The 25,838-nt window shown below is 42.5% G+C and overlaps 1 protein-coding gene across 1 annotated transcript; it reads left to right on the plus strand.

Moving 5' to 3' along the window:
* The first annotated feature begins 2,249 nt into the window (after positions 1 to 2,249).
* abcc6a (ATP-binding cassette, sub-family C (CFTR/MRP), member 6a) lies at positions 2,250 to 25,838 on the plus strand. The gene is made up of 31 exons (XM_034130564.1): positions 2,250 to 2,291; positions 5,063 to 5,239; positions 5,361 to 5,486; positions 10,019 to 10,156; positions 12,888 to 13,010; positions 14,146 to 14,207; positions 14,335 to 14,466; positions 15,515 to 15,721; positions 16,926 to 17,103; positions 17,286 to 17,447; positions 17,543 to 17,635; positions 18,182 to 18,385; positions 18,956 to 19,102; positions 19,229 to 19,316; positions 19,867 to 19,936; positions 20,020 to 20,146; positions 20,246 to 20,422; positions 20,518 to 20,685; positions 20,893 to 21,076; positions 21,390 to 21,474; positions 21,565 to 21,682; positions 21,812 to 22,019; positions 22,121 to 22,431; positions 22,698 to 22,897; positions 23,111 to 23,237; positions 23,585 to 23,686; positions 23,800 to 23,946; positions 24,071 to 24,229; positions 24,382 to 24,548; positions 24,656 to 24,850; positions 25,423 to 25,838. The coding sequence occupies exons 1-31, from the start codon at positions 2,250 to 2,252 to the stop codon at positions 25,529 to 25,531; spliced, it is 4,533 nt and encodes a 1,510-aa protein (XP_033986455.1). The 3' UTR covers positions 25,532 to 25,838.

Below are 25,838 nucleotides of genomic sequence, written 5' to 3' on the forward strand. Positions count from 1 at the left end.
GCAATTGGCTAGTTTTACGACCCCCTCCACTCCACCATGGCCCCATCCACATGGAAACGAAAATGAAAACGAACCGATGTTGATATAAAAAAAATCTTCCATCCACACGGAATCGGCTCAAGAAACGTGTCCATCCACACGAGACCGCTCGACCCGCTGGAGACGCTGCAGTACATATGCCGGGCCTGTAAGTGGCGCTGTACTTCCGCCACAAAATACACCAACAGCAGCGAATAAGACCCCCGAACATGGTTGCCATGGTTGCCTGGTTGCCCTTCTGTTTATTCTCCGCGGTGGATTTAGCAACATGTAGTTCATGTAGTTCTCCATGTCCACTTGTTGCTGATGGTTGTGGTAGAGGAGCTGTAGATTTTGCACTAACATCTGTAGCATGGTCAGTAGCGTCTGGAGCACGAAAGCAACCCTGTGATCCGCCATTGTTGTTGTTGTTGGCGAAACACATCAGCAATGACGCGGGTGACGCGGGGGTGAGCAGCAGAGGTGGGGAGAGGCGGGGCTATGGCTTCATCGTTATCAGTAAATGATCGTATAGGACGTACACACGGAGCCGTTTGGCCCCCCAGAGCCTTTCGTCCGCAGATCTACCCACCTTGGGAGCCATTATCATTATCGTTATCGTTATCGTTATCGTTATCGTTATCGTTATCGTTATCCGCGTTTCCGTGTCGGCCTCGTGTGGACGAACCGTCTATATGATAGAGAACTGTAGCGGATACAACCCGTTTCGTCTCCGTGTGGACGGGGTCTAGGGGTCTCTGTGTTTGCTTTGTGCTTGCTGGCTCTCTTTCTCTAGAGACTCTCTGCCTGTCCCGGAGGTCCTGAAGTCTTTAAGATTTCTTCTTGTTTTCTCCGGTCTTTGACTTGCTGCTCTGAATTATTTGTCCTCCCTGAAGCATCATCCTTTCGTTCATCTTTAGTCTTGGCCTGTTTTTGTTGAGCTTTAGACGTGATTTCACCAAAGACTTGTTCCTCACTGACTTTACGAATAAGGCAAGAGGGGGCGATGTGCGCAAACAATGACATCTACCCAGTGCACTTTCCTAGTTCCCTCACTGGTTACCTATACCGACTAAATGTACTCCGACATAAACCCTCTTCAGTTCAACATGACACTTTTTGGTCCATAATGAATTTACATTTTCCACTTACCATGCAAGTTTTAGTCCAATACGATGACTTATTAACTGAATGACTTCCATTTTCTTCCTATATCAGCAAGTTTTTGCAATACTTGGAAGTGCATGTGATGGTTTACGCCATCCAGGCCGCTCTACATTTTCCACTGAATGTCTGCTCTGAAAAACATACGTTTGTGACTCATGCAGTACATGATAGATTAGCGCTAGTGTCCACTTGCAAAGGGGTTTCCACACCTACATGCTAATATGTTAAACTTTGCACCACGCTGGTGTTACATATGAATAGTTGTCACACAAAAGTGACTAAGGTTGATAAGATCCTGGATATAGTGAAGGTTTTAAAATCGTGGCATTTGTGTGAGTGTGGCTGGATTCAGTTTAAAAGGTATGTCTGTGCACAAACAGACACTGTGTGGTCAGACGACTGGTTTCGGATGTGGGTAAAGGGGGAGGATGGGGGGGGAGAAAGAGCGAGAAAGGAGGTAAGGGGCAGTGAGTGAAAGTGGGAGGAGTGTGTCACTGTCTGGGTGTGAGACTGTCATCCCAATGAGGGGGAGTTGCTGTGGTGTTTTGATTGAAATCCAGCAGATGTGGGAGAGGAGAGAGGGGTATGAGTGAAAGAGAGAGAGAGAGAGAGAGAGAGAGAGAGAGAGAGAGGGAGAGGTATTTCCACCCACCCAACAAGGACACACTCATAAACAGCAGACAGACTGGAGTGAGAGTCAGAAAGACACAGGATCTCAGAGCAGCAGCAGTTCAAACAGAGCAGCAGACAGAAACAGAGTTTCATTGAGAGAAGATGTTTTATTAAAGGCGGAGGAAAAATCCCACAGACAAACTCAAACACACACACTAATAAACACAGCTCGTGCCACCCAGACAGAGAGGCAAGGACCAGCTAAAACTAAGATTTACAACCATTAGCCAGAGAGGGAAAGTCTAATAGGGACACATATACTAAAGTATCTAGCCCCACGTCTGTTACACACACACACATACTGGTGAAGAGTGTGTGCTACAACCAGCGTGAGGAGCAGGGCTGACCGACCCCAACAAGTGGAGCATCAGGAAAGAAGGAGAAGCAAGTTGATGGATGCCTTTTGCAGACTCAGCGGCCTGGACCCTCTGTGGGTGAGTTTGTGATGCGTTCACTGACCCTGAGCTATTTCTTGTGTATTTCCAGACAATATAGAATCCTAGCTAGTTTGATATATTTTTGTGCGTCAGGAACGTTTTTACTGTCACAAAATCAATGTTTGTTTGATATAAGCTAATATTTATGTGTAAATACTCATGTAAAAGTTTGTATTAATGCATAAAGAGCACCCATTGTTGCTAATGTACATTATAATGCATATTATTTTTGATCTTTTGCTTATTAACTTGTTAACTTGTTTGATCCTCAGCATGGATGTGATTAAGGGATTAATGCAATTAGCATTAGCTTCATTAGCATGTCGTTTTTGTGTCTTTAGCTTGTACTAAAGGCTCATTGGCATTTGACTGGTTTGTATTGGTAAACAGTAGAATGAAAAATAAAAGAACAGTGTGCAGAACAGGAACAGGTGAGATGGGTTCACCTAAAATGTTAGCTGGCAGCGCTCAGCAGTACAGGAAAAAAATCCCCATAGCTTACAGTGACCTTCTCAGTTTGCAGTAATGTACGTAGATATAAGAGGGCATTTGAAATCGGAGACAAAACAAGTCTGAATGAGAGAATTTACCATTGATGCGTATCAGAGTTGCATTCACTCTGTTCTCAGTGGTACAGCACAATGAGATGCAGAGAGGTGGAGATACGCCACACTGAGTGAGCTCATGTTGTTGGAAAAGCTTTTGAGTCTTGTATATGAGCAAACCTCCACATTCTGAATCCCGGCTCGAAAATAAATGGCCGCGATCCAGCTGGTGTGCCAAAACTTTTGAATGCACTCCTTACTTGCCTCTTAATCGCCCCCCACCCCCCTTCCTCTTCCTCCCTCTGTGTTTCTGTTTTATGACTGTTTTTTTCGGAACCCTTAAAACAATGGATAACCAAACTTTTATGAAAGATGAAATGTAATGTTATGAGCCACATTGCATCCATCAGAGAGCAATGAGGATGTTTTAACAGATGTGTTTGTCTACCGTTGACTGCAAAGTACTTCCAGTTATTGATTAGAGTAATCAAACCTTCACATGCTTTTGGAACAGAGTCATTGCTTAGTCATTGGTCACAGCCCGAGGGTACTAATGGGGATAAATGTGGCTTTAATACTGAACTAGCAAATCCAGCTCAGCAGAAGAGTTTGGACCTATAAACACCAATACAAGCTTTTTAAGACATTTAAAAGGGGCCTATCTAAGAGATAGAAGTGCATTTAGCTTCTTTAATTTTAGATGAAGCAATCCTGTAATTAAAAAAAACAGGTCAAAGTCTAGGTGAAACTGTCAAGAGAGTTGATCAATGCCTTCTAAAATTACAGGGTCCTTGGTTCATACACGTCACTTACTCGCATTAGGTGCATGATTATTCTTTGCTCACAAGCCAGTGCATGGTTGAATTTATTTAACTCATTATGAGCCACCGAGTTGCTCTACCAAGTCTAGAAAATATAAAAAGGGGACATTCAGCAGATTTGCAGCACAGCAAAAGTCTCTACTGTTTTCACATCACTGTGTTTCTCCGGTGAAAAATAGCCAAACTGTTGGCCACAAGTTAACTGCAACTACTTCACCTAAGGGTGAGAAACAGGATGAGTACTAGGCAAAATGCACAAGAAAGTGCCTGGAGAGCATTTAACAAGTTGCAGTCCTTACATAAAAGAGTTCTGTTTATCAGCCTGCCACGGACCGCAGGAGTCAGAAGGGTCTGCGAAAGTAGCCTCCCACGCACTGCCTCTATAGAGATTTATCACTGGATTTTGATACATAGGTGCTCAAACAGACCACTAGTATATGAAATGCTGTGTTGTTTACAGAACCTTAAATGCATCATCTATAAAGATTAAGCCATGTGGGAATGTATGTGCATGGCAAAAATGTGTGGGCCACCTCTGATGTGAACAGGCAGTCAGACTGTGATTCAGACCCTTGTGGCTCCATAGGTGGGAATTAGTCGTGATTGATCGTAAACTTGAATTAATAACTGTTCATGCAGGGACACCACCCCCCTCGAGCAGCAGTACTGCGTTGCCCCACATGGTTCATCTGCAGGGCTGCATTGCATAACGACTCTGCAGCTGCCACCAACTGCGACCTCCGTCCCTAATCCCAGTTGGGAGTCTACCAGCAGGGCCAGACTGCTCCGCCAGCCAAGAAGCCTTAACCCACTTCCTGTGGTGACTCCGCAGGGCAGCCTTGTTAGCACAGCCAGACACCCTGCCCCTCATTAGGCCAGAGGGGTGATAAACAAGGGTAGCAAGACAACAACAAGCCACTTAGCCCCCTTTATATGTATTTCCTGTACAAGAGACAACCTATCCTGGTACATAATCTCAAACTCCTGGCAGAATTTGGTCAACACAGCTATGATGCCAGGATCTTTATTGTTTATCGGCTTCATTATTAATATAATCCTTAACCTAGCTTTTTAATGAGTTGACATTTTACATTGCCCAACTGAAATTAGGGAACAAGCAGAGACGTGGTGAGAAAAGAAAACCCAAACTGACTCAGCTTTCTGAGCAAAAGAAGGCCTCCTCCAACTCACACTCTTTCAGGATTGGGCGCAGACTGTGACTTGCTGTGGTTTCACTCTCCACTGCCTTGATGGATGAAACGTAGGATGCACACCAAGTCTGAGTTCTCTGGTTTTGGCTCTCACATGCTCTGTCTTGTCAGATGATGGATATAAACTCACAGTTTTACTTCTTAAGCATATTCCCTTGATGTCCAACTTCTGTCCTTTCTCTCTGTTGTAGGACTGGAACCGTACGTGGTACACAGCCAACCCGGACCTGACCCAGTGTTTCCAGAACACAGTATTGGTGTGGGTCCCCTGTATCTATCTGTGGTTGCTGGCCCCTTTCTACTGCCTTTACCTCTACTATTATGACCACGGTCGCATCCGAACGTCCTGCCTATGCAGCTCCAAGATGGTGAGACTTCGCCAATAATTTGGCCAGATTTTGTTATTCGTTTTTCTCAACAAGATCCCCAGTATCAAAAATAAATGTTGGCAAAGGTCACTGTAAAGTTTCTCCATCCATCCGTGTTCAGGTGTTGGGTTTCCTGTTGGCCTCCTTTGGCTTCGTTGAGTTCTTCTACATCCTGCTGGAGAGGAGCCAGGAGATCCAGCAGCACATGGTCTTCCTCCTCAGCCCCATCATACGCAGCCTGACTGTGGTAAATACCGTGTCTCTTGTCTGATTTACACTAACTGCTATACTTAATACTGCAAAGCGATGAATATTTAAATCAAATGTCATCTCCTCAAAGCATGTTATCTAAATTGAATACACTTAATGACCCCACAGTTGAATATTGAATTCTCTTACCGTGTTTTCTTGAATTCTTGAAGACAGTCTTGTTTTTCTAAAATGTCTTTGCAGTGAAAGAATCAGAAAACAGAGAAGAATCATTTTTTTTAAAACTGTCACAGCAGAAGTGTAATTCAGCCAGTGATATGGTCACTTCCATCCAAACACATATATTGTCACTAAACCTTACTGTTGAGAACACAGAATTCAAGGTGACACAAGGTGATTAATAGATGAAAATAAGTCCTATAGAAGAACTTATAAGCCTTGTAAAACTGTTCACGGGTCAGTAAAAAGTTAAAATAGCTTGTAACTTTAAAGCAATTAAAACAGTCTCTTTTAATTAGCAAATGGAACTCATTAGTGGGTTATCCCTGATCAGGTTTGCCAAGGAATAATGTAATTATGCATTAGTTTAACAGACTCTCAGTGCATCCAAGGTTTGTTTATGGAAAAAGCTTTAACTATTGACTTATTATTTGTGGCTGAAATCACACATCTATTGTCCCTCCTGCGTTGCTCTGGGTTACAGAGGAGTTTGGGGAATATTTCCGCCTGTCTCACATGTCGATGTGCAGGCAAATGAAAGGATATAAAGCCTATGTATGTAAAGTTTGTTGGCAAGACACCCAGGTGCAAAGATGCATATCCAAGGTTAGATTTATAGTGTTGCAGGCATTGCAAATATTACATTGCCCTGTAAACTCCGCCAGGATTTGACCATCACTCATCAGGGCGCAGATACATAGTGACATCAGCTACTGCTTGAGGTGAAATCGGCATACATACGTACATGCAAAGTTTCAATAAATGAAAAATGTGATCGGTAGGTGCTGTGCAAATGAGAGACCATATGTCATAAAGAAAACATTTTTATTATTTTCCAAAGTATACTATGATGTTTTCCCTCCATTTCTGTCATAGCAGTGGTAAACTGGATGATTTACTTTCTCATGAACCTCAGCAGGATGGCCAGTGTTAGTCTATTTAAGTTTATTGAATCAACGGTTTTGTTGCTGCTTATTCAATCATGTTGTTGCATGCAAATATTCAGTGGTGGCAGTGCATTGACTAATCATGTGCTTCAAATCAAGCTCATTTGAATCCCTGCCAAACTTTCTGTTCATCCATAAAAAAAACACAAAACCACCGAACTCAACAAAGGTGACGAAACACAATTGCAGCCTATGTTAAACCTAATTACATAGAAAGGTTCCGTCTTTATATAGGCTACAGGTGTGCTGTTGGACTGGAAGTTTTGACGCCAGCTTTTTTTTTTTTTAGCGCCATTGTTCTGCCCAAGACTGTATTTACAGTATGGTCGGACGTGTTTAATTGCAATGCAGGAAAGGAAGAAAAGATAATCCAACCTTACCCTGGAATAAGAAAACCTGAAGTTTTGAATAAACAAAGCCATGCCCTGAATCCATATTGCACATTGATTATCTTTCTCAGGTCTGAAGAGAAACTACTCAAACTACTCAAATGTTTAGATCCAAATTAGTGCAAGACCTGCACAGAGCTATGCAGTCTAGATAAGATCTTTATTCTTAATCTTATTGGTTTTCATTTCATTGTTTTTCTTTTTGTCAGCATTACAAAAAACTACTAGTCCGATTTTCATCAAACTTGGGTGTAGGGTGTAACATGGGCGAGGGAAGAACCAATCAAATGTTGGTGTGGATTCAAATCACAGGGCGTATACAGCCATTATTTCTTCCTTTAAGGAAATGCACTTGGCGGAGGTCTACGCTTTCCGAATGCCTTACAGTTAAAAATGTTGTTTGACTCTTTTCATCCAAACATTTCAAATCTAAATTGCAATGCCCGTTTAATGCCCACCCTACCTGGATCAGGGTGGCATGTAGGGTGGGCAACAGAATATTATTTATATAAAATAAGGGCTGGTATGCAATCAGAGGATTGTTTCAGTGGACAGTGTTGATGGAAACAACCCAAAATGTTTCTCAGAACATTGATCCCACTCATTTTCTGCAGATTTTAAATTATACTTGACTGATGAGTACGTAGCAGCAAACAGAAGAGGGGTGCAGCTGGCAACATGGGTGGCATGGCAAGTTTAAAATGCTGTTTACCCTCAGCAGGAGTGATGTAAGATGGTACAATGCCATACAAGGGTGCTGAGTCCAGAAAGGAAGGCATGGTGTAGTAACCCAGTGAGCCTCTAATACTGACCCACATAATCATGTACTCTTACTCACAAAGCTTCCTCTCTCTCTGCAGCCTTATACAGGTCCTGCAGTCTCCAAGTCAGACACCCTTGGCCATCTGTGGTCTTTTCAGACTTCTGAGTAAATAGCAGCACGTGTTTTAGTAAAAATACACTGAGACGTCTCTTGTATTTCCAGATATGAGATACATATTTCAAATGAAGGTCATTTATTTTGAGGATAAAATGTATCAGACAAACAAACATCCACTAAATCAGATGAAGAGCTTGTCACCAATCTTTAAATGGAGTTGCCAGACCTATTTTTATTAAAGGATATAATTTTCTTGATTGTAGCCGCCCACCACCACCCGCTCCCTGGGTACAGGACTAGAACACTGTGCTCTTGTTTCTCCCACCAACTTGTTTTGTACCATTCAACTCAACTTAATGTATAGGAACAGTTTGCAGCCCACGAACGAGTCGTGGTCACTATTGATGAAAAGCACACACATGACATTGACTATAATCAGCAATACCATGATGTAAATTCCAATTCCTTCCCAAAGCGCTGCACACTTCCTGTGTAATTATAAGGTAGGGTTTTTGATTTGGGCTCGGTGATGGACTTAGTTCCACCCACTGACTTCTACAAACAGATGGGCTGATGGTTTGCAGCAGTATGGCAAGTCACAGCGGAAGGCTGGGAATAGGAGGGTCCTTGCCCTCAAATGCTGACCCAAGGTCAGCTTTACAATTCCCCACTAATGTTAAGGTTGGATGGGGCTGATGCAGCCTCAGCCACATCAGTATAGCTCTTTAAGTACCAGCAGTTGAGAACATAAAGTTCTTACCATGGGCTTTCTGCTGCTGACTGATACATCCCATGGGATCATGCAGTCCCATGGGAGAGTTAGGTTGAACACTTGGGGGGGACAATCAATGTACAATTGGAACATAAAGTGGTGTTATTTGGTTTAAATGCGGATCAGATTGACCATGTGCAATTTGAAAGGTTTTGCCACCCCAAAAGCACTTCAATTTCTTGGACTTTCACATGACTTTGAGTTGGCACGCTGTCCCTGTGTGCCTTTTGGCTCCAACGTCCAGTCAGGTGGACTGGAGACTCTAAATTCCCCATAGGTATGTTTGTAAGTGCCTATCTATCTGTACTCATCCTTCAATAGACTGTGTAGAGAAAATGAATGAACAAAAGAATGAAAAAATCAGTGAGTCAACACAGCAAGTAAATGAGAAGCCTTTATGTTGTTTGTTTGTTTCCACTTAAGCACATAGATGTTCAACCTCTTGGCCACCACACAGAAATCTGTACTCATCTCCCACATGAAGTGTATAAGGTTGTTGTTGTGAAAACTTACAGAAATAACAGGCAGCTATAGTTTATAACAGTATTGTGGCTGATCCCAAAATTACCAATGTGGTAGTCATTATGGAAACCTAAACCTGCTTTCCCCAAATTTGGTGATGAGCTGGCATGACAAAGTGACGTCTCACTTGGCAAACGTACAGAGAGGAACCAATTGCTGGTTCACAGCAGATACATGACTCCTGAGGACAGGCCGTATCCAAGCACTGAATCAGACCAACTTTTGAAAAAACATCACAGCATTGAGAACCTTTTTAAAGGAAAGTATATAATAACATAAAGCGGTGTGTGCTGGGCATGCGGCATACCATACATGTGTCATTTATAAGCGGTAGTCAGTCGGATCACAGCTGCGCCTGCGGCCAGGGAAATCCCAGAAACTCAAGTTCTTTTTCAAAACCACCATTGGCTGCATTAGATCAGACTCAATCTCATTACACCCTGTGATGGAAACATTGGCACTGATACCCACAGTTAATACAGGAGATAGAGGACTTTATTTCCTCCAACTGAATGAAGTAGTGCTGAATGGCAGTCTTAACAACATATTTTCCCACAGATGAACTGAAAAGAAATTCACCAAAACAACAAAATCACTTGGTTTGAAATTGAGACCTGATAGTAATAACAAAATTAATCTCCCTGGCATGTAAATCCAAAAAGGCAACTCGTAGTTTCAAATTAAACATTTTCTTGTCCATGTTGAGTTGCTTCAGGCTTTTCTAAAATGTGGCATCACAGATCTGAGCGCTTTCTGTCTTGGGGATTAAGTTGTTTCCTCTCGTTTCCTGTCAGATCCACTCATGTGAATTTAAACAAGTACTCTTCTGTCCCTCTCTAGATCTTGGCCTTATGCATCATCCAGTTGGAAAGAATAAGAGGCTGCCGTTCCTCCATATTCCTCTTCCTGTTCTGGGTCTTGGCTGTTATCTGTTCCCTGGTGCCTCTCAGGGCGAAGATCCAGCTGGCTATGGACGAGGTATGTGTTTGGTTTAGCCTATCAAATCATATGGAATAGTACCACTACACCATATCTTTAATAGAAATACCGTCAATGTCAATATTTCAAGCATCAAGAAAAAGCCAAAGTTGAAAATGAAGGGCAATTCAATGTGTTTGTCAGGTTTGAACTCAGTGAACTTGCAGTGTCCAAAAACCATGCAGGCATATCTAATCAGGTCTACTCCCACCCATAGTCTAGACACAAGACTCCAGCAGCACAGCTTGAGATATACCCTGTGTCAGCAAAGAGTTTGTCTCATCCCCCAATTTCAACCAAGGTAACCCAAAGTTAACCAAGTGTTGGAGGATGACACTGCCAATTCTGGTCAAGCCTGTGTGTGTTTAAGTGTCTTTTCTTCCTGTGTCTCGTGTCAGACACTGCAATCATTGTTGTAGCCTATATGGGGTAAGTTTCTATTTAAGCATTCGTGGGGCAGGCGCATTTGCATTTCTATAAAAAACACACAAACACACTCACATCCATATTTCTGTTTTATCGTCCCCAATGTGACATTCCCACACTGCTTGGGGGAGAGTAATGAAGGCTCTGGGATAAATGCTGGTGAGACATGGCAGCCCAGGGTCAGACCAGAGGAACGTCAGCGCTGTGTTTATGGGCCTACACTGCTGTAAACACAGCCAGATGGAAATCTATGCATCCACACATAATGCGAGTTCATTTACAATTTAGACACAGATGTTTTCATTTCATTCAACCACACGCGTGCATATAGGACAAACACAAGACACCCATACATTCCTCCAACATCATTTGTATGGATTAACCAAATTCATAGGCACATGTGTTCTGTTAATCAACTTCTCTAAAGATTCAAATATCATCATTACCATCACATTTTGCCCGGTCATAGGAGGGAACGTTACTGAAATTCAAAAGTATGCTTCTTACAGAAGATATAATCAAAGTTAAGATGGAGTTAGTAAATCCACTTATTAACAAGAAGTTTATATGTTTGAGATTTAGCAAGCAACAGCTAGCTAAATAAGCTAATTAGCCAAACTTAGCAGAAGGACTTAAACATACGTTAAGAGTGAAAACAACAGTTCGTGTTTTTGCACAGTGCTAGTTTAAGGATTTTGTTATCTTTGTAAAAAGCCAGGCTTGCTGTTTCCCCTATTTCCTGTCTCTGGGTTACTGGTTTTCGTATTATATTTGACAACCCTTTCCTCAAATGCCCATTTAAAGTGTCTTTTGCCTTTGACGAAAAAATAGTTGATAATTGCTAATTGGATATGGAAACTCCTTTGCCAAGTGCTGAAGTAGCCTACATTTAACCAACAAGACTAATCATCTGTTGCTGCTATTGGTGGCTTTCGTGATTTTCAAGTTAATCTCCAAACACCATAAAACATGGCCAATACTAGCTGAACTTACAGTACCCTTGTTCAGCACTTAGATGGCAAGGCTGACTGGTTTGCAACTTTAACTTCTTGTAGGCTGCTCGGTTTACTGGCGAATTAGAAGGCCTAATTAGCATCTACATTTTGCCGACATTTTTCTTAAAATTTCCTTAATAATTCAATCGAACACAATTAGTATATCTTGTAAAATGTTTAACTACAGATGCTGAAATATTTTTTTGTCTTAATAGTAATTAAGCTAATTAAAAATATATATTATTTTCTTAGATAGATGTCACAAGAACAGACGTGTGCTGCACAGTTCTCTATCTGCTGTGTTACGCATTGTAATGGCATATTCTTTTAAAAATAATGAAGAAAGTATGTTATTCACATTGCAGCTTTATTGGCTAGTTGACAGAGTTCACGTTTGTGGACCTTTGGCCATTCTTATTCACTTGACATACATTTTCACCCACCCGCTCTCCGACCATCCTGACCATGTTTTTCACTGTGTGGCCGGATCCATTTGGCCCCGTCGTATCTCCTTTCTCAATAAAGCTCCACACTTTTCTTCTGAAAAAGTAATTTTACTGTTTACCATGGCTCTGACTTTAATGCTTAGCCACTCTGCTGCGCAACAGACAGGCTGTGGCAATGGCCTTCACCCAGTAAACAATGCCTCTGCCAAACCCCACAGTTTCTGTATGTCAAGAATAACATGTAAGTCCTACATTTCACAAAAGTCTCTTGAGTGGTTAATATTGCAGCTGTTCCCTTGATTGAATGTAAGGAAGCTGGTTTGTGAAACCACAATCTCCCTATTTACAGATACGGGCTCTTAGCGTGACTGAAGGGCAGCTTTAACTAGTGCTTTATTTATATAAAGTGCACCATTAAAGACTTTAGGTTTCACTCTTGATTTAGCTTAAAGGTAAAAAATACTCTTTATTGTGTCTGTGTTTTTGGTGTATAAACCATATCCTCTGCTATACAATGTGTAAGCATGGGAAGTCATGTAATGAATCTTCGTGTTGTTGTGAAACTGCATACAAACCACAGCGGAGATAAATGACGCTGTAAACCACAGGATGTTGTTTGATTTGTTGGGTTAGGTTGAAAGGCATACATTTGGATGCTGTTGAAGTCCCTATATCTTGATTTAACATAAATGTTATTTTTCTGTGGCATGAGCACAGCCACAAAGCCAATTAATTTGTGTCCCCAGCTTAGAATAAACATAGAAAAACGTTCTTACAACTTGAGACCATAAACTCAAGGAACTCTGCCTGAAGCACTTTCAGCCCTGCAGCAGCCTGTTTAATCTGTGCTTTCCTATTCCACAGGGCATTGCATCTGATATCGTACGATACCTCGCCTTTTTCTCCTATTTCACAATCCAACTGGCCCAGCTCTTCCTGTGCTGTTTTGCTGACCAGCCTCCAGAGGGAAAAAACACATTTCAAAAGGTAAGCAGAGGAGAATGTATCCCACTTCCTTCATAAAAAGTCCACTCCAATCCAATACCCAGGGAAAGGCCTGAACAGCTATCTTGTGGTTTTCAACTTTTGTTGTCAAGACATTTTTACCTTTTGGAGGAAATGATGCAATTCCCCTCCCTTCCTCCTTCCACTCTCACTTCACCGCTTTGGCTTGTTATGAGGGGAGTGTGAATATGTGTGAATATGTGTGTGTGTGTGTGTGTGTGTGTGTGTGTGTGTGTCGTTGTCCAGCATACCATCAGGGTGACTCACTTACTGTACTCCAACCTTGGGTCATCAAAACTGCATTGCCTAATACTGATCTCACTATGCCATCAATCATGGGCCAGATGACACTTTGTCAAACATAAAATAGCAAGTCGATTCAGGACAGCTGACAGGTGAATGAAAATGAGTCTTCTAATCAATCAAATGGACAAGGGGCGTAATATTTCCCCGGTGAGTAACAATCAAAATAGCCGGAAAAGTCCCTAAGAAACTCTTGGCCGGTGGTGAGGGTGCAGAAGCCGCAGTCTGGCGGGGTGGACACACCCATTGGTCGATCCTTGGTGTGTCCTCTTCGTCTTCCTTCACCTTCACCTCCTCCTCCTCCTCTCCGAACCCACGCTCTGGTTAGTTACTCACAGGAAGAGAGGAAGTGCAAGAACAAGTGAGCGCACTGGTAATGAAGAGAGCAAACACCCTGGTGAGGGGGAGGCAGGGTGGAGAGAGATGTCATAAAGAATGTGTGAGAGAACAAACGTTCTGTGTGCTTACGTGTGTGTGTACGTGTGTGTGTGTGTGTGTGTGTATATCCACGTGTTGGACAGTTTTAGCATGATGACAGATTTCCGCTATGTCTACGCTAGACCTTAGGACGTCATGTTCACCCTGTGCTAACACTGAAATCTATTTATTCTGTTGTGTGGGAGTTCATGGCCTCTGCTCCCCCCACAATGGACCACCTTACTGTCCAGTGCTGTTTACACACGTTAGCCTTCTTTAACACACTCCTCACAAGTGCAGCATTGAACCATCAACTGACTGTGTGTACGTCTTTAAAGCCTTAAAGTGGTGGGAAATTTATTGCGAAAACAACAGTCTGGTCTTTAATCTGTTGCAGAATCCCTGTCCTGTGCAAGATGCCTCTTTCCTCTCAAAGATTCTCTTCTGGTGGTTCACTGGGTAAGATGGTTCTTCAGAACCCACTCATTTTTTGGCTTCGGCTGACTCACTATAGTGACAGTTTGTTCTTGTTTACAATAATATGTGTGTTTTGTTGACGATCACGTGCATGAATCATCCTCTTCAGGCTTGTTGTGAAAGGATATCGCACCCCGCTGGCAGGAGAGGACCTGTGGACGCTGAGGGAGGAAGACACATCGCGCAAGATCATCTCTGAGCTGGAAGAGAACTGGACGGATGAATGTGCCGAACTTCAAAAGTGAGAACGCCTGTTGATACAGTTCAGGCTGATTAAAGGGTACCCTGGTAATTTGGTATTGTAAAAAGAAAATCACGTTGGCTCTGGGTATTTTTATACTAGGAAGTCAAATTTGTTTGGCTTCATGCACCACCTAGCAACTTCATTACAATGAACAGGGCTCTGTCTGCAACGCTTTATACTGTTCTTTTTGAGCTTCATGGCTCACAATGACAAAGCTAACACGCTTAGTTTAGCGAATAAGCATGTTAACATTTCCTAATTAGCAAAAAACACGAAAGTATAGAAGAGACTGTTTTACAGAAATGTTGGTCATAAACATAAAACAGCTGGAACTCTCTTGTGAATTTGGAAAATTCCATCCATTTATTGTTATGCAGGCTTTAAAACCAAGAAAATAAATGTATGCTACATTACAATATCCAAAATCTAAGACCATATCTAGTTTCAAATCACGAAATCCATATAATATCTTGCTCAGCCCGACTTGTCCTACTGTGTTCTTTCTGTTTCCTCAGGCTCATATGGTTATTTTGCTCCACGCATGTGATCCAACATAACGTGTCTCGCAGTTGTCTCTCTATTGTTACAGCTTAACAGCCAAAGAATCCATTCCATTTTACTGCAATGTGGTCAACAGTCAGCATGGTGCTGGCTGAATTAATGACCCGAGCAAAGCATGCCTTGTCATGATTGCGGTAAATTGACATTCGGGACAACTCATCAACAGAGGCATTTTGGGCCAAAAATAGTTCCAAAGGAGTCCCTTGAGGACATACAGCAGCATAATGTCAGGGCAAGAGCCATGTGTCAAAGCTTGTTAACATGATCCTGCGCTTTGAAGATCCCTTGTTAAGTACAATAATCAGTCAGTGAATAATGCTTTTTACTGCTGGTGAATTCTTGAGTCCGTTGGTGATGGTATGATTAACAACAGGGTTTTTTTTACAGTCTGTTTTACAGTAAAAGCTTGAAAGGCGCCAGCATAATTTCGGGCATCTCTGACACAGATGTGTTGTCTGTAACGTGCTTTCTCTCTCTCTGGCAGGCAGGAGAAGGCCTTAGCGTCGGGTGTGGCGCTGGGGAGCAGACTGCCGGACCAGGCGCAGCTCCTCCGGAAGTTGCAGAAGGAGCAGAGCTCTGGTTTCTTCCTGCTCAGGACGCTGGCACGCAATTTCGGCCAATACTTTCTGACCGGCACCCTGTGCATCATATTCCACGATGTGTTCATGTTCGCCATCCCCCAGGTGCTCAGGTAAGAGTGACCCAATATCTTAATTTTGCTCTCATCATCAGCGAATCTTGCAAATAAAAGCTGCCAATTTTAGGAGTTATTAGCTGTATATTACTCCGGTACCCCACAGCTCAAGGGTATTTGGTTTGTGGTGCACACAGCACCCAAAACAACAAGATTGTATAAAATCCCAAATGTTTATAGTCTGCTTCTTCTGCCTGAAAATATAAATCAGGCAGTTGTGTTTTGATAACAAGTAGTTCTTAAAGAAACTGCTCATAAAACGGTTTGAGTTCTAAGTAACCATGTCGGTTTCTTTTTTTTTTAAATAGATGTTGTTATTGAGTTTTTCAATTATATATTTAGTAGTGAGTCCCACAGACCAAATGGCATTGCGTGCACTGTATTAAGGGATGCTGCAGCCATATTTCTAAACCTCAGCTCAAGCTCAAATTACCTGGATGGACTGCAGCCCAGGAGTAAAAATAGGTTTTATTGTGTTTTGGGGGGTTGAATCATCCAATTTAATTAAGCCATTTAAGTGAAAGAGATAATATTTTCCTGGCATTATTTCAAGAAACACGGGTTTGGCAGATTGTAGGAAAATACCACATTTTAGATAGACAGATATAGTGTAACAGTGTCAAAACTCTAAAGCACCTAAGATATCACCTTCATCGTCTTATTTTTCAATGATTTGAGACTCAGACAACCGCACGACAACAGAAGCTGGCTGCAATGAAAAAGCAGGTCATGGCTAACCCAATCCCACTAGCCAGACTGGAATGTTGTTGTTGATGCACAGCACAGCATCAGTGGAAGTGTTAATTACGGTCATGGAGCTGTGAGCAGGAAAAGTAGTCGGGACAACAGTCCTCTGTGTTCCAGCAAGGACGGCAGGCCGAGAGGAAGAGCAGAAATGCTGTCGGACCACAATAAGTGAGCCACTGGCCAAGTGTGAGGGCAGCCGACCGCAGGCTGAGCATTGTTGTGCAACCCGAGCTACTTTCTGTGGAACAGTCGGCCAGCAGCCACTGGTTTAAGGCAGACAATGAAACACCACATTGAATGAAAAAACACAGTTAAAAAAATCATGTTGACAGGGCTGTCCGCTTTGGTTTCATTCACTACTTTCCAGGGGAAATCGTACATAGGAAAAGGGTTATGGTAGCACTACATCAAATCTGAAAGTGTGTAATCATCCTCATAATTTCTTCCTCCACAGTCTTCTTCTGGATTTCATGAGAGACGAAGATGCTCCACTGTGGAAAGGCTACTTCTACGCCACTCTAATGTTCCTGCTGTCCTGTCTCCAGTCCCTCTTCAGCCATCAGTACATGTACACTTGCTTCACAGTGGGAATGAGGGTGAAGACCGCTGTCATGGGATTGGTTTACAGGAAGGTGGGTTTATCTGTGGACAATTAGCCGCTGACCTCTTAGCGCGACATCAATTATACCTTAAATATCAATAACAAAAGCAGTCTCTAAGATGAATGATGCTCTAAGGTCTTTTCAGGGGCGTGAATATATAGTGGACAACTGAAGGTTAAAATGTCTTTGTCTCTTTTGTTGTTGTTGACCAGTCTTTGGTGATAAACAGCGCTGCCAGGAGGACTTGCACCGTGGGCGAGATTGTGAATCTGGTTTCGGCTGACACTCAGAAGCTCATGGACTTTGTGGTTTACTTCAACGCTGTCTGGCTGGCTCCTATTGAGATTGCTCTTTGTCTCTTCTTCCTTTGGCAGGTATGTCAAAATGTTTCAGAATGACTCATTCGTGCACGACTATATTTTAACTTAAAAAGGGACTTTGACATATTTTTTGTATTTGTTTTTTTCAGCATCTCGGCCCATCGGCTCTCGCAGGAATCGCCACTGTCATTCTCATTTTTCCACTCAACGGGTTCATAGCGAAGAAAAGAAGCAAGCTCCAGGTAAAAGCAGTTGTAGGAGTATTTTCAGTATATTCAGTAGCCCCCACATCTGGCGTGTTGGGTCAGGGATGCCACAGCTGGTTTAGATAGTGGCTGAAGAGCCGCGTGGGTGTTTGGCCTGGATGGTACATTCTCTCTTGTCCTTTTGATGTCGGACCCATATAAAGTGCTTGAAAAACAATGAAAGGAAAGGGTGGGCAGTAGGAAAACATATTTTTTCATTTCTTTGGAAAAACAACAGAGGGTTCTGTACATTTTATGCCAATTTAATCGAACTGAGTCTTGAATGCAGTGACCACATTCCTGACCCTTTGTTGTTTCCTTGTCGTAAAAATCACAAAAAAGTTACAAGCAATAAATTCCTACTGAATTAAACAAGTTTTAAGATGTTCAGGAAAACTACTACAGCTGTAACGAGCGCAGACAAACCCATGTTCACAAAAGCATGTATTTACTTTGGTCTGGTAATTGTCTTTCTACTGTGCTGCAGTTTCAGCTTTGGGTTGTATATTTATTTTAATAAAAACCTTTGTGTCTGGTCCACAGGAGATCCAGATGAAGTGCATGGACGGCCGCATCAGACTGATGAATGAGATCCTGAACGGAATAAAGATCCTGAAGTTCTACGCCTGGGAGAAGGCCTTCCTGGAGAAGGTTTTGGGCCACAGAGAAAAAGAGCTCCAAGCCCTGAAGAAATCTCAGATCCTTTATTCCATCTCCATTGCATCCTTTAACTCCTCTTCTTTTCTGGTAAGAGCACAATTCCAAGGAGCGACCGATAAAACATCTAAAAACAAACAGACCTCAAACTGATATTGTTAAGAGCTTCAAAGGATTTAAGAAAAATCATTAGTTGATCGACAGACCAACTATTTTGATTATCGAATAATTGTTAAACTTACATCTTTATACATAAATGTCAGAAAATGCTATTTCCCGCCTCTCAATTAAGGTGATTTCTGGCTTTTCCAGATTTTATATAATTTTAAAATATATATCTTTGAGTTTAAGACTGTTAAAACAAAATATTATATATCTTGTTTTAACAGTTGTGAGTCTAGAGGTATGTCTTTATAAGACATACCTCTAGACTCACAACTGTTTTGCATTCAAGGGACCAAACAATTAATCCGTTATGAAACCAATTAATAAAACCGTATTGGACAACTTTATGAGCATATTTAATGCATGTATATTTAATACATGTGTATCAGAAATTAAAATCCTCATCAAGATCTGCATTTATATTAGGAATGTCTCTAGAGATAACACAAGTTGTGCATGTAAAAGTTTACATTTACCATCTTTTTCTCCCGAAAGATTGCCTTTTCCATGTTCGGAGTGTATGTGACACTCGATGACAGGAATGTGCTGGATGCACAGAAAGTTTTTGTCTCAATGGCGCTGATCAACATTCTGAAGACCCCACTCAGCCAGCTTCCATTCGCTATAAGCACGACGATGCAGGTAGGTGACGTTTCAATTTATAACTGTTGATTGCGCTCAGATGTTTCTCTCCATCTATGGTGCCTGATGAGGTATATTTTATGGGTTTGATATGATGGAGTTAAAAAACCACTGACTCTGTTTCAGGCTATGGTTTCACTGAGGCGTCTGGGGAAGTACCTGTGCTCTGAGGAACTGAAGGTGGAAAACGTCTCAAAAGCTCCATCGACCTCTGGTAAGAACGCCACCGATGTATAAACCTTAACACTAAATGAATAAACTACTCTTCTGCACTGTTTAATTTCACCAATTTGTTCCCCACAACTGCCTTAATTTCTACACTGTCATAATCAATATAATTCAACCACGGGATTTAGTTGTTTATATCTTTGGAGTACCACAGCCTTGTATGGATCATATGCGCTGTCACTTCCTGGGTCCCTGGCTGACTGTCAGACAGGGTAATTATAGGATGTTCCCATTTAGCGGTTGAACGTAAATCAGACATATGATTCATAGAGGAATAAAAAAGAAAAATACAGCAATCCTCTGTCTGTAACCCGTCAACACTTCCTAAGACAGCTCTTGAAAAAGCAACAGCTCTGTAATTTGAATGATTAAGCAAATTCACTTGTAATTATGCCCAGGCTGTAATCTGACGAGTAACTTCAAAGGGGAATTTTGTTTTGAAAGTTTGTTTGTGGCTCAGGTTGAAAGGACCTGTCCTGTCTTCAGTGTTTATTGCAGGGTTTGTTGTTTTTGTTCAACCCTTCTTTTTTGTTTAGATGGTGAAGACGTGGTGATAGAAAACGGCACTTTTAGTTGGTCTGCAGAGGGCCCTCCATGTCTTAAAAGGTATGAATTACACATAAAAGAATAGTTAATTTACAAGAAAAACAAAAAGAGACTTACAGGACACTTCCTTTCTTTGTTGACAGGATCAGTATCCATGTGCCACGAGGTTCCCTCGTTGCTGTGGTTGGACATGTGGGCAGTGGAAAGTCCTCCTTGTTGTCTGCCATGCTTGGTGAAACAGAGAAAAGGAGCGGTCATGTCAGTGTTAAGGTGCTGAGCTTCTTTTCCAAGAGCATGTTCTATTCTTAGTTGTGGGTTTCATCATTTAATAAATACTGACAGTCTCTGTTTGGATATCTGTCTTCACAGGGCTCCGTGGCGTATGTGCCCCAACAGGCCTGGATCCAGAATGCCACAGTCCAAGACAACATCATATTTGGCCGTGAAAAAATGAAGACGTGGTACCACCGAGTGCTGGAGGCCTGCGCACTGCTGCCAGACCTGGAAATCCTACCTGCTGGAGATGCTACAGAAATTGGGGAAAAGGTACAAAAAGGGAGAAATGTAAATTGTATGATTTTCTTTCTTGTCTCTCAATCCTCTGAGTATATCGAAACTTTTGAATGATTCTGTCTACGCAGGGATTGAACCTCTCCGGTGGGCAGAAGCAGAGAGTGAGCCTGGCTCGGGCCGTCTACAGAAAGGCCGATGTATACCTAATGGATGATCCTCTGTCTGCTGTTGATGCACATGTCGGTCAACACATCTTTGACAAAGTCGTTGGACCAAAGGGAGTCCTTAGGGACAAGGTAATTCATGTAATAAAAACCAAATGCAACTCAGCTGCAAAGAGCCTAAACATAGTTTTACAATCCTTAATCCACTTACAAGCATGCGGCATGCGCTATTGTTATCATAATATGGAAACCACCACTTTGCTGACACTTTTCTTTTTGAAGAAAGCGTTCATTTGGTATTGGGTTGTGCTAACATGATGTTTTTTGCGGGCTATACAGACCCGCATCCTAGTGACCCATGGGATGAGCTTCCTGCCGCAGGCTGACCTCATCCTTGTTCTGGTAGATGGAGAAATCACAGAGAGCGGCTCCTACCAGGAGCTCCTCAGCCGCCATGGCGCCTTCGCCGACTTCATTCACACATTCGCCAACACTGAGCGAAAAGAGAGCGCCATACAGAGAGGTGAGAACAATTATGTTAAACTAGAATGGCGCTTGAAGAGCAAAGACCTCCGCCAAATCCAGTGGTGCATTCACATGCTGCTTGGGTGATCCCACAGGAGTTGGAAACAAATGTTTTGTACTTGTGCACTCCAATATATAAACCATTCTTGTTTGGCCCATGTTAAACCATCCCATTTCAATAACATTAGCCCATAGTTCTTCCGTTATCTTGCTGACAGACAAATATGAGATCATTGGCTAATGTTCAGTAAACATCATTCAAAAATGAATAATCACAATAAAAACCAACAAAAAAAATCCCTTTTTCACAGCTGGTTCCAGGAGGTCCAATGCTCGTCTCAGCATGGTCGACTTTATGCCATTCTCCAGAGATCTGTCACAGGAGCAACTTATTGGGTACGTTAACAATTGGAAATCGTATAAAAATGTTTGGCTTTGCGCGCTACTTGTTTACAAAACTGACCTCTGGGTTTTTGTGTCCTCCAGGGGTGACACCACGAATACAAACCTGCAGAACATGGAGCCTGTGTCTGAAACAGACGAAGAACAAGTACCAGAGGACTTGGGCAAGCTCACTAAAGCTGATAAGGCCAACACTGGAAGGGTAAGTCTGAACATTGCTTTTGACTTCAACACTTATGGTATGAAATTGGACATTATTGCCCAAAAATACATTACCCAACAAAAGAATTCCTTGAGATTGACTGGTTCGTGTTGTGTTGTTCTATAACAGGTGAGGTTGGCGATGTACAAGAAGTACTTCAAGACCATCGGCTTGGTCAGCATCATCCCCATCGTCTTCCTGTATGCTTTTCAGCAAGGCGCCTCACTGGCCTACAACTACTGGCTGAGCATGTGGGCTGATGACCCGATTGTTAACGGCACACAAACGGATACGGACCTCAAGCTGACCGTGTTTGGTGCGCTGGGTTTTGTGCAAGGTCAGTTGAATGAATCCTCCTTGGCAAACTGTCTGTGAACAGTTGACATTTGTTTGTTAATCCTCAAATAATTTGATAAAACATCTTTCCCCTTTTTTCAGGTATTGCAATCTTTGGGACAACGGTCGCCATCTCCATCTGCGGTATCATCGCCTCCCGCCACTTGCATATGGAGCTGCTGATCAACGTGCTGCACTCTCCAATGTCTTTCTTCGAGTGCACGCCCAGTGGCAACCTACTCAACCGCTTTTCCAAAGAGATCGACGCCATCGACTGCATGGTCCCAGAAGGCTTGAAGATGATGCTGAGCTATGTTTTTAAACTCATGGAAGTCTGCATCATTGTGATGATGGCGACACCCTTTGCGGCCGTGATCATCCTGCCCCTCGCTTTCCTTTACGCCTTTGTCCAGGTACGTTCCCCCCCAACTTTTAAACACCAAAGACTTTATTCTTTCTTTGAGAGTATTATGTTTAGGCGGGTCAGCAAGAGCTGGTTTCTATTACAATGTGTTATTGGAAAGCTCCCTGCTGATCTTGCCATACACTTGCGTTTTGTTCCCTACGTGCTGACAAAGACGTTGCACACATTCACTAGGAATTATGGGAAATCCCTCAGCGCTCTCTATTGGTTTCATTCGTTAAAGCTGGTGTTTTACTTTTCCACTGTGGGCTACAGAGCTTCTACGTCGCCACATCCTGTCAGCTGCGGAGGCTGGAGGCTGTGAGCCGCTCGCCCATCTACACACACTTCAACGAGACGGTGCAGGGCGCCAGCGTCATCCGGGCCTTCGGCGAGCAGTCCAGGTTCATTCAGCAGGCTAATGAGAGGGTGGACTTCAATCAGACCTCCTACTTCCCCCGATTTGTGGCCACTCGGTGAGTTGTTATATGATCATTATCATGTGCTTTCAATCCATTTATACATCCATTCGCTCAGTTCACAGTTCATAAGAGACGGTGATGACTCATAGCACCAAGAGTTGTGGCGATTCCTTTTCGTTACATGGCTAAAAATGACTCCTGGCTTTAGAAATGAGGACACTTTTTGGTACTTGCCTCCTAAAAGCTAAATCAATATAACATCCACAGGTGGCTGGCAGTCAATCTGGAGTTTGTTGGTAATGGTGTGGTCTTAGCTGCCGCCATTCTCTCTGTGATGGGAAAAGGCACCCTGAGCCCAGGAATAGTCGGTTTGGCTGTGTCACACTCCCTCCAGGTAAGAGGTCCTGCCAACAGACACACTCACACACATTCTCACACAGCACTTCTGGAGGTTTCCCAATACCCGATCTATTAAAGGGATACTTTAGAGTTTTTGAGGTGTCTACTGTTGCTATTATAAAGACTATCATTAAGTATAATCCTAGTTCAGACAATCCAAACTATCCTATTAACATCAAAACAGACACTGCACGATATTGTGGGACTGTACTGTAGTTGCATGCTACATGTGGCAAGTTGAAGGCTAAAATGGGAAAAGTTGAAATGCTCAACCAGCAAATGCATGTACATCTCAGGCAAGAACAGAATTAAAGTAAAACCTCATTGCATTGGATATTTCAGGTGACTGGAATCTTGAGTTGGATAGTGAGATCCTGGACTGATGTGGAAAACAACATTGTGTCTGTGGAGAGGGTCAATGAGTATGCGGAGACTGCTAAAGAGGTCAGTGTTCCTGCTGCACACATAAACAAATCACTGCTGAGGACACTGAATCCAATAACTTACAACAGGAGGTCTTTTGTTCTTTACTCACCCTCTCTTATTCTCTCTTTCAGGCGAGTTGGAGTATCGAAGGCAGCTCCTTGCCCCTGGCTTGGCCTCAGAGAGGTGCTATTGAGTTCCAGGACTACGGGCTGCAGTACCGTAAAGGCCTTGAGTTGGCTCTGAAGGGCATTACCATGCAAGTTCATGAAAGAGAGAGGGTGAGCCATCTCGTATGATCAAAACAGTTCGCAATTATTACCGGGCTTGATTTCTGGAAGACAAGTTGCTTAAATCATATAAATACATCCAACATAAATACTGACTTTAAATGTCCTTTTTCAGATTGGAATTGTGGGTCGGACAGGAGCAGGGAAGTCCTCACTTGCCTTGGGAATCTTCCGGATCTTGGAGGCAGCGAAAGGAAAAATCTTTGTAGATGGAGTGAACATCGCTGACATCGGACTGCATGACCTCAGATCCCGCATTACTATCATTCCTCAGGTGGGACAGCAGTAATAACAGAAACTAAGCCCTGGCTTTCATCACATAAACTGTTTGCATAAGCTGCAAAACGTATCCAACGCAGAATAAGACCATGTAATAATCCTGCTACTAGTCTGGTGATGAATAACATCTGTTTTCCTTTCTTTCAGGACCCTGTGCTGTTCTCAGGCTCGCTCCGGATGAACCTCGACCCCTTTGACAGCTACACAGATGAGGAGGTGTGGAGGTCGCTGGAGCTCGCCCACCTCAAAAACTTTATCTCAAATCTGCCTGACAAACTCAACCACGAATGCTCAGAGGGAGGAGAAAACCTCAGGTATACAGATATGACTTAAAGCAATGCAGATAAACAGCTATGCATTGTATGTCCCCAGGCTGCATTGTATCTAATGTGTGATTTATCCCTCTTCTTGGTCTCTGCAGTCTGGGTCAGCGCCAGCTCGTGTGCCTGGCCAGGGCCCTGCTGAGGAAAACCAAGATCCTGGTTTTGGACGAGGCGACAGCTGCTGTCGACCTGGAGACGGACATGCTCATCCAGTCCACAATCCGCACACAGTTTGACGACTGCACTGTACTCACCGTTGCTCACCGCCTCAACACTATCATGGACTACACAAGGTACAATACAATAGACTTAGAGGTATACGATGCGATACGATATTTTGGGGCTTTTAGTTGCCTGAAAGAAATACAAAATAATTATAATTTGGATTATATATATAATTTGTTTATCAATGAAAATACCAAATATTTGCTTTTCAAATGTAGGATTTGCTCTTTATCTCTTATGTATCAATGTAACCTAACTTCATTTGGACCTTTTTTACTGTTGGCCAGATAAAATATGCAATCGAAAAGCATTATTTTGGATTCTGGGAACCTGTTATCTACATTTGTAATTCTTTGGGAAAATGTTTAAAGAAAACATTTTTTAAATCAGAATAAGGGAAAGTGTTTTTTGTAAAAATTGGGTCTTATTAAAGACAGCATTATTTTGAAAAGCAAATGAACTTGTACTTGCAACAATACAATCCACTAACTACATAACTACATGTTAATCCCATGCCCAGTCATAGGCCTTGATAGCGCAAAATTGACAGCCCTATTCCATATTTATATGTCATAGTGGTTGTTTTAGAAAAAATGCTGGATTTATAACCTGTCTTTTCGCCTATTTTATCATTTTACAGAGTGATCGTCATGGACAGAGGCCTCATTTCTGAGATGGACACTCCAGCAAACCTCATCGCACAGCGGGGACAGTTCTACGGGATGTGCCGGGAGGCCGGGCTGGTCTAAGTCTTCAATGGACGCTTCGTTCCATGCAGCTGGTGTACAGATGTGGCACCTTATTTGCTAACGTTAAATTGGGCTATTTCAAGCTTCGTGGCAGCTCAAAAACGCCTCTCCATGAGGGCATTTTCAATTAATCTCAAGAACAGATGCTGGCGCTGGTTTTTGACAGACACTACAGACATTATTATCCTCAGATGATGAACATTCAGAAGAAAGCTACAGTGGATTGTAGAGTCTCCAAGCTATTAAAGGTAGGGTAGGTAAGTTTGAGAAACCAGCTCGAGATCGCTAGAATTTGAAAATACACAAC

This window comes from Trematomus bernacchii, unplaced genomic scaffold (genome assembly GCF_902827165.1).
Source record: "Trematomus bernacchii unplaced genomic scaffold, fTreBer1.1, whole genome shotgun sequence".
Taxonomy (NCBI): domain Eukaryota; kingdom Metazoa; phylum Chordata; class Actinopteri; order Perciformes; family Nototheniidae; genus Trematomus; species Trematomus bernacchii.

Bases quoted from the DNA above. Each gene is read 5' to 3' on its own strand.
- abcc6a (XM_034130564.1), top strand. From the start codon at position 2,250: ATGGATGCCTTTTGCAGACTCAGCGGCCTGGACCCTCTGTGG. The intron at 19,103-19,228 runs GTAGGTGACGTT...ACTCTGTTTCAG, and splicing joins CTATAAGCACGACGATGCAG to GCTATGGTTTCACTGAGGCG. The intron at 23,238-23,584 runs GTAAGAGGTCCT...TGGATATTTCAG, and splicing joins CTGTGTCACACTCCCTCCAG to GTGACTGGAATCTTGAGTTG.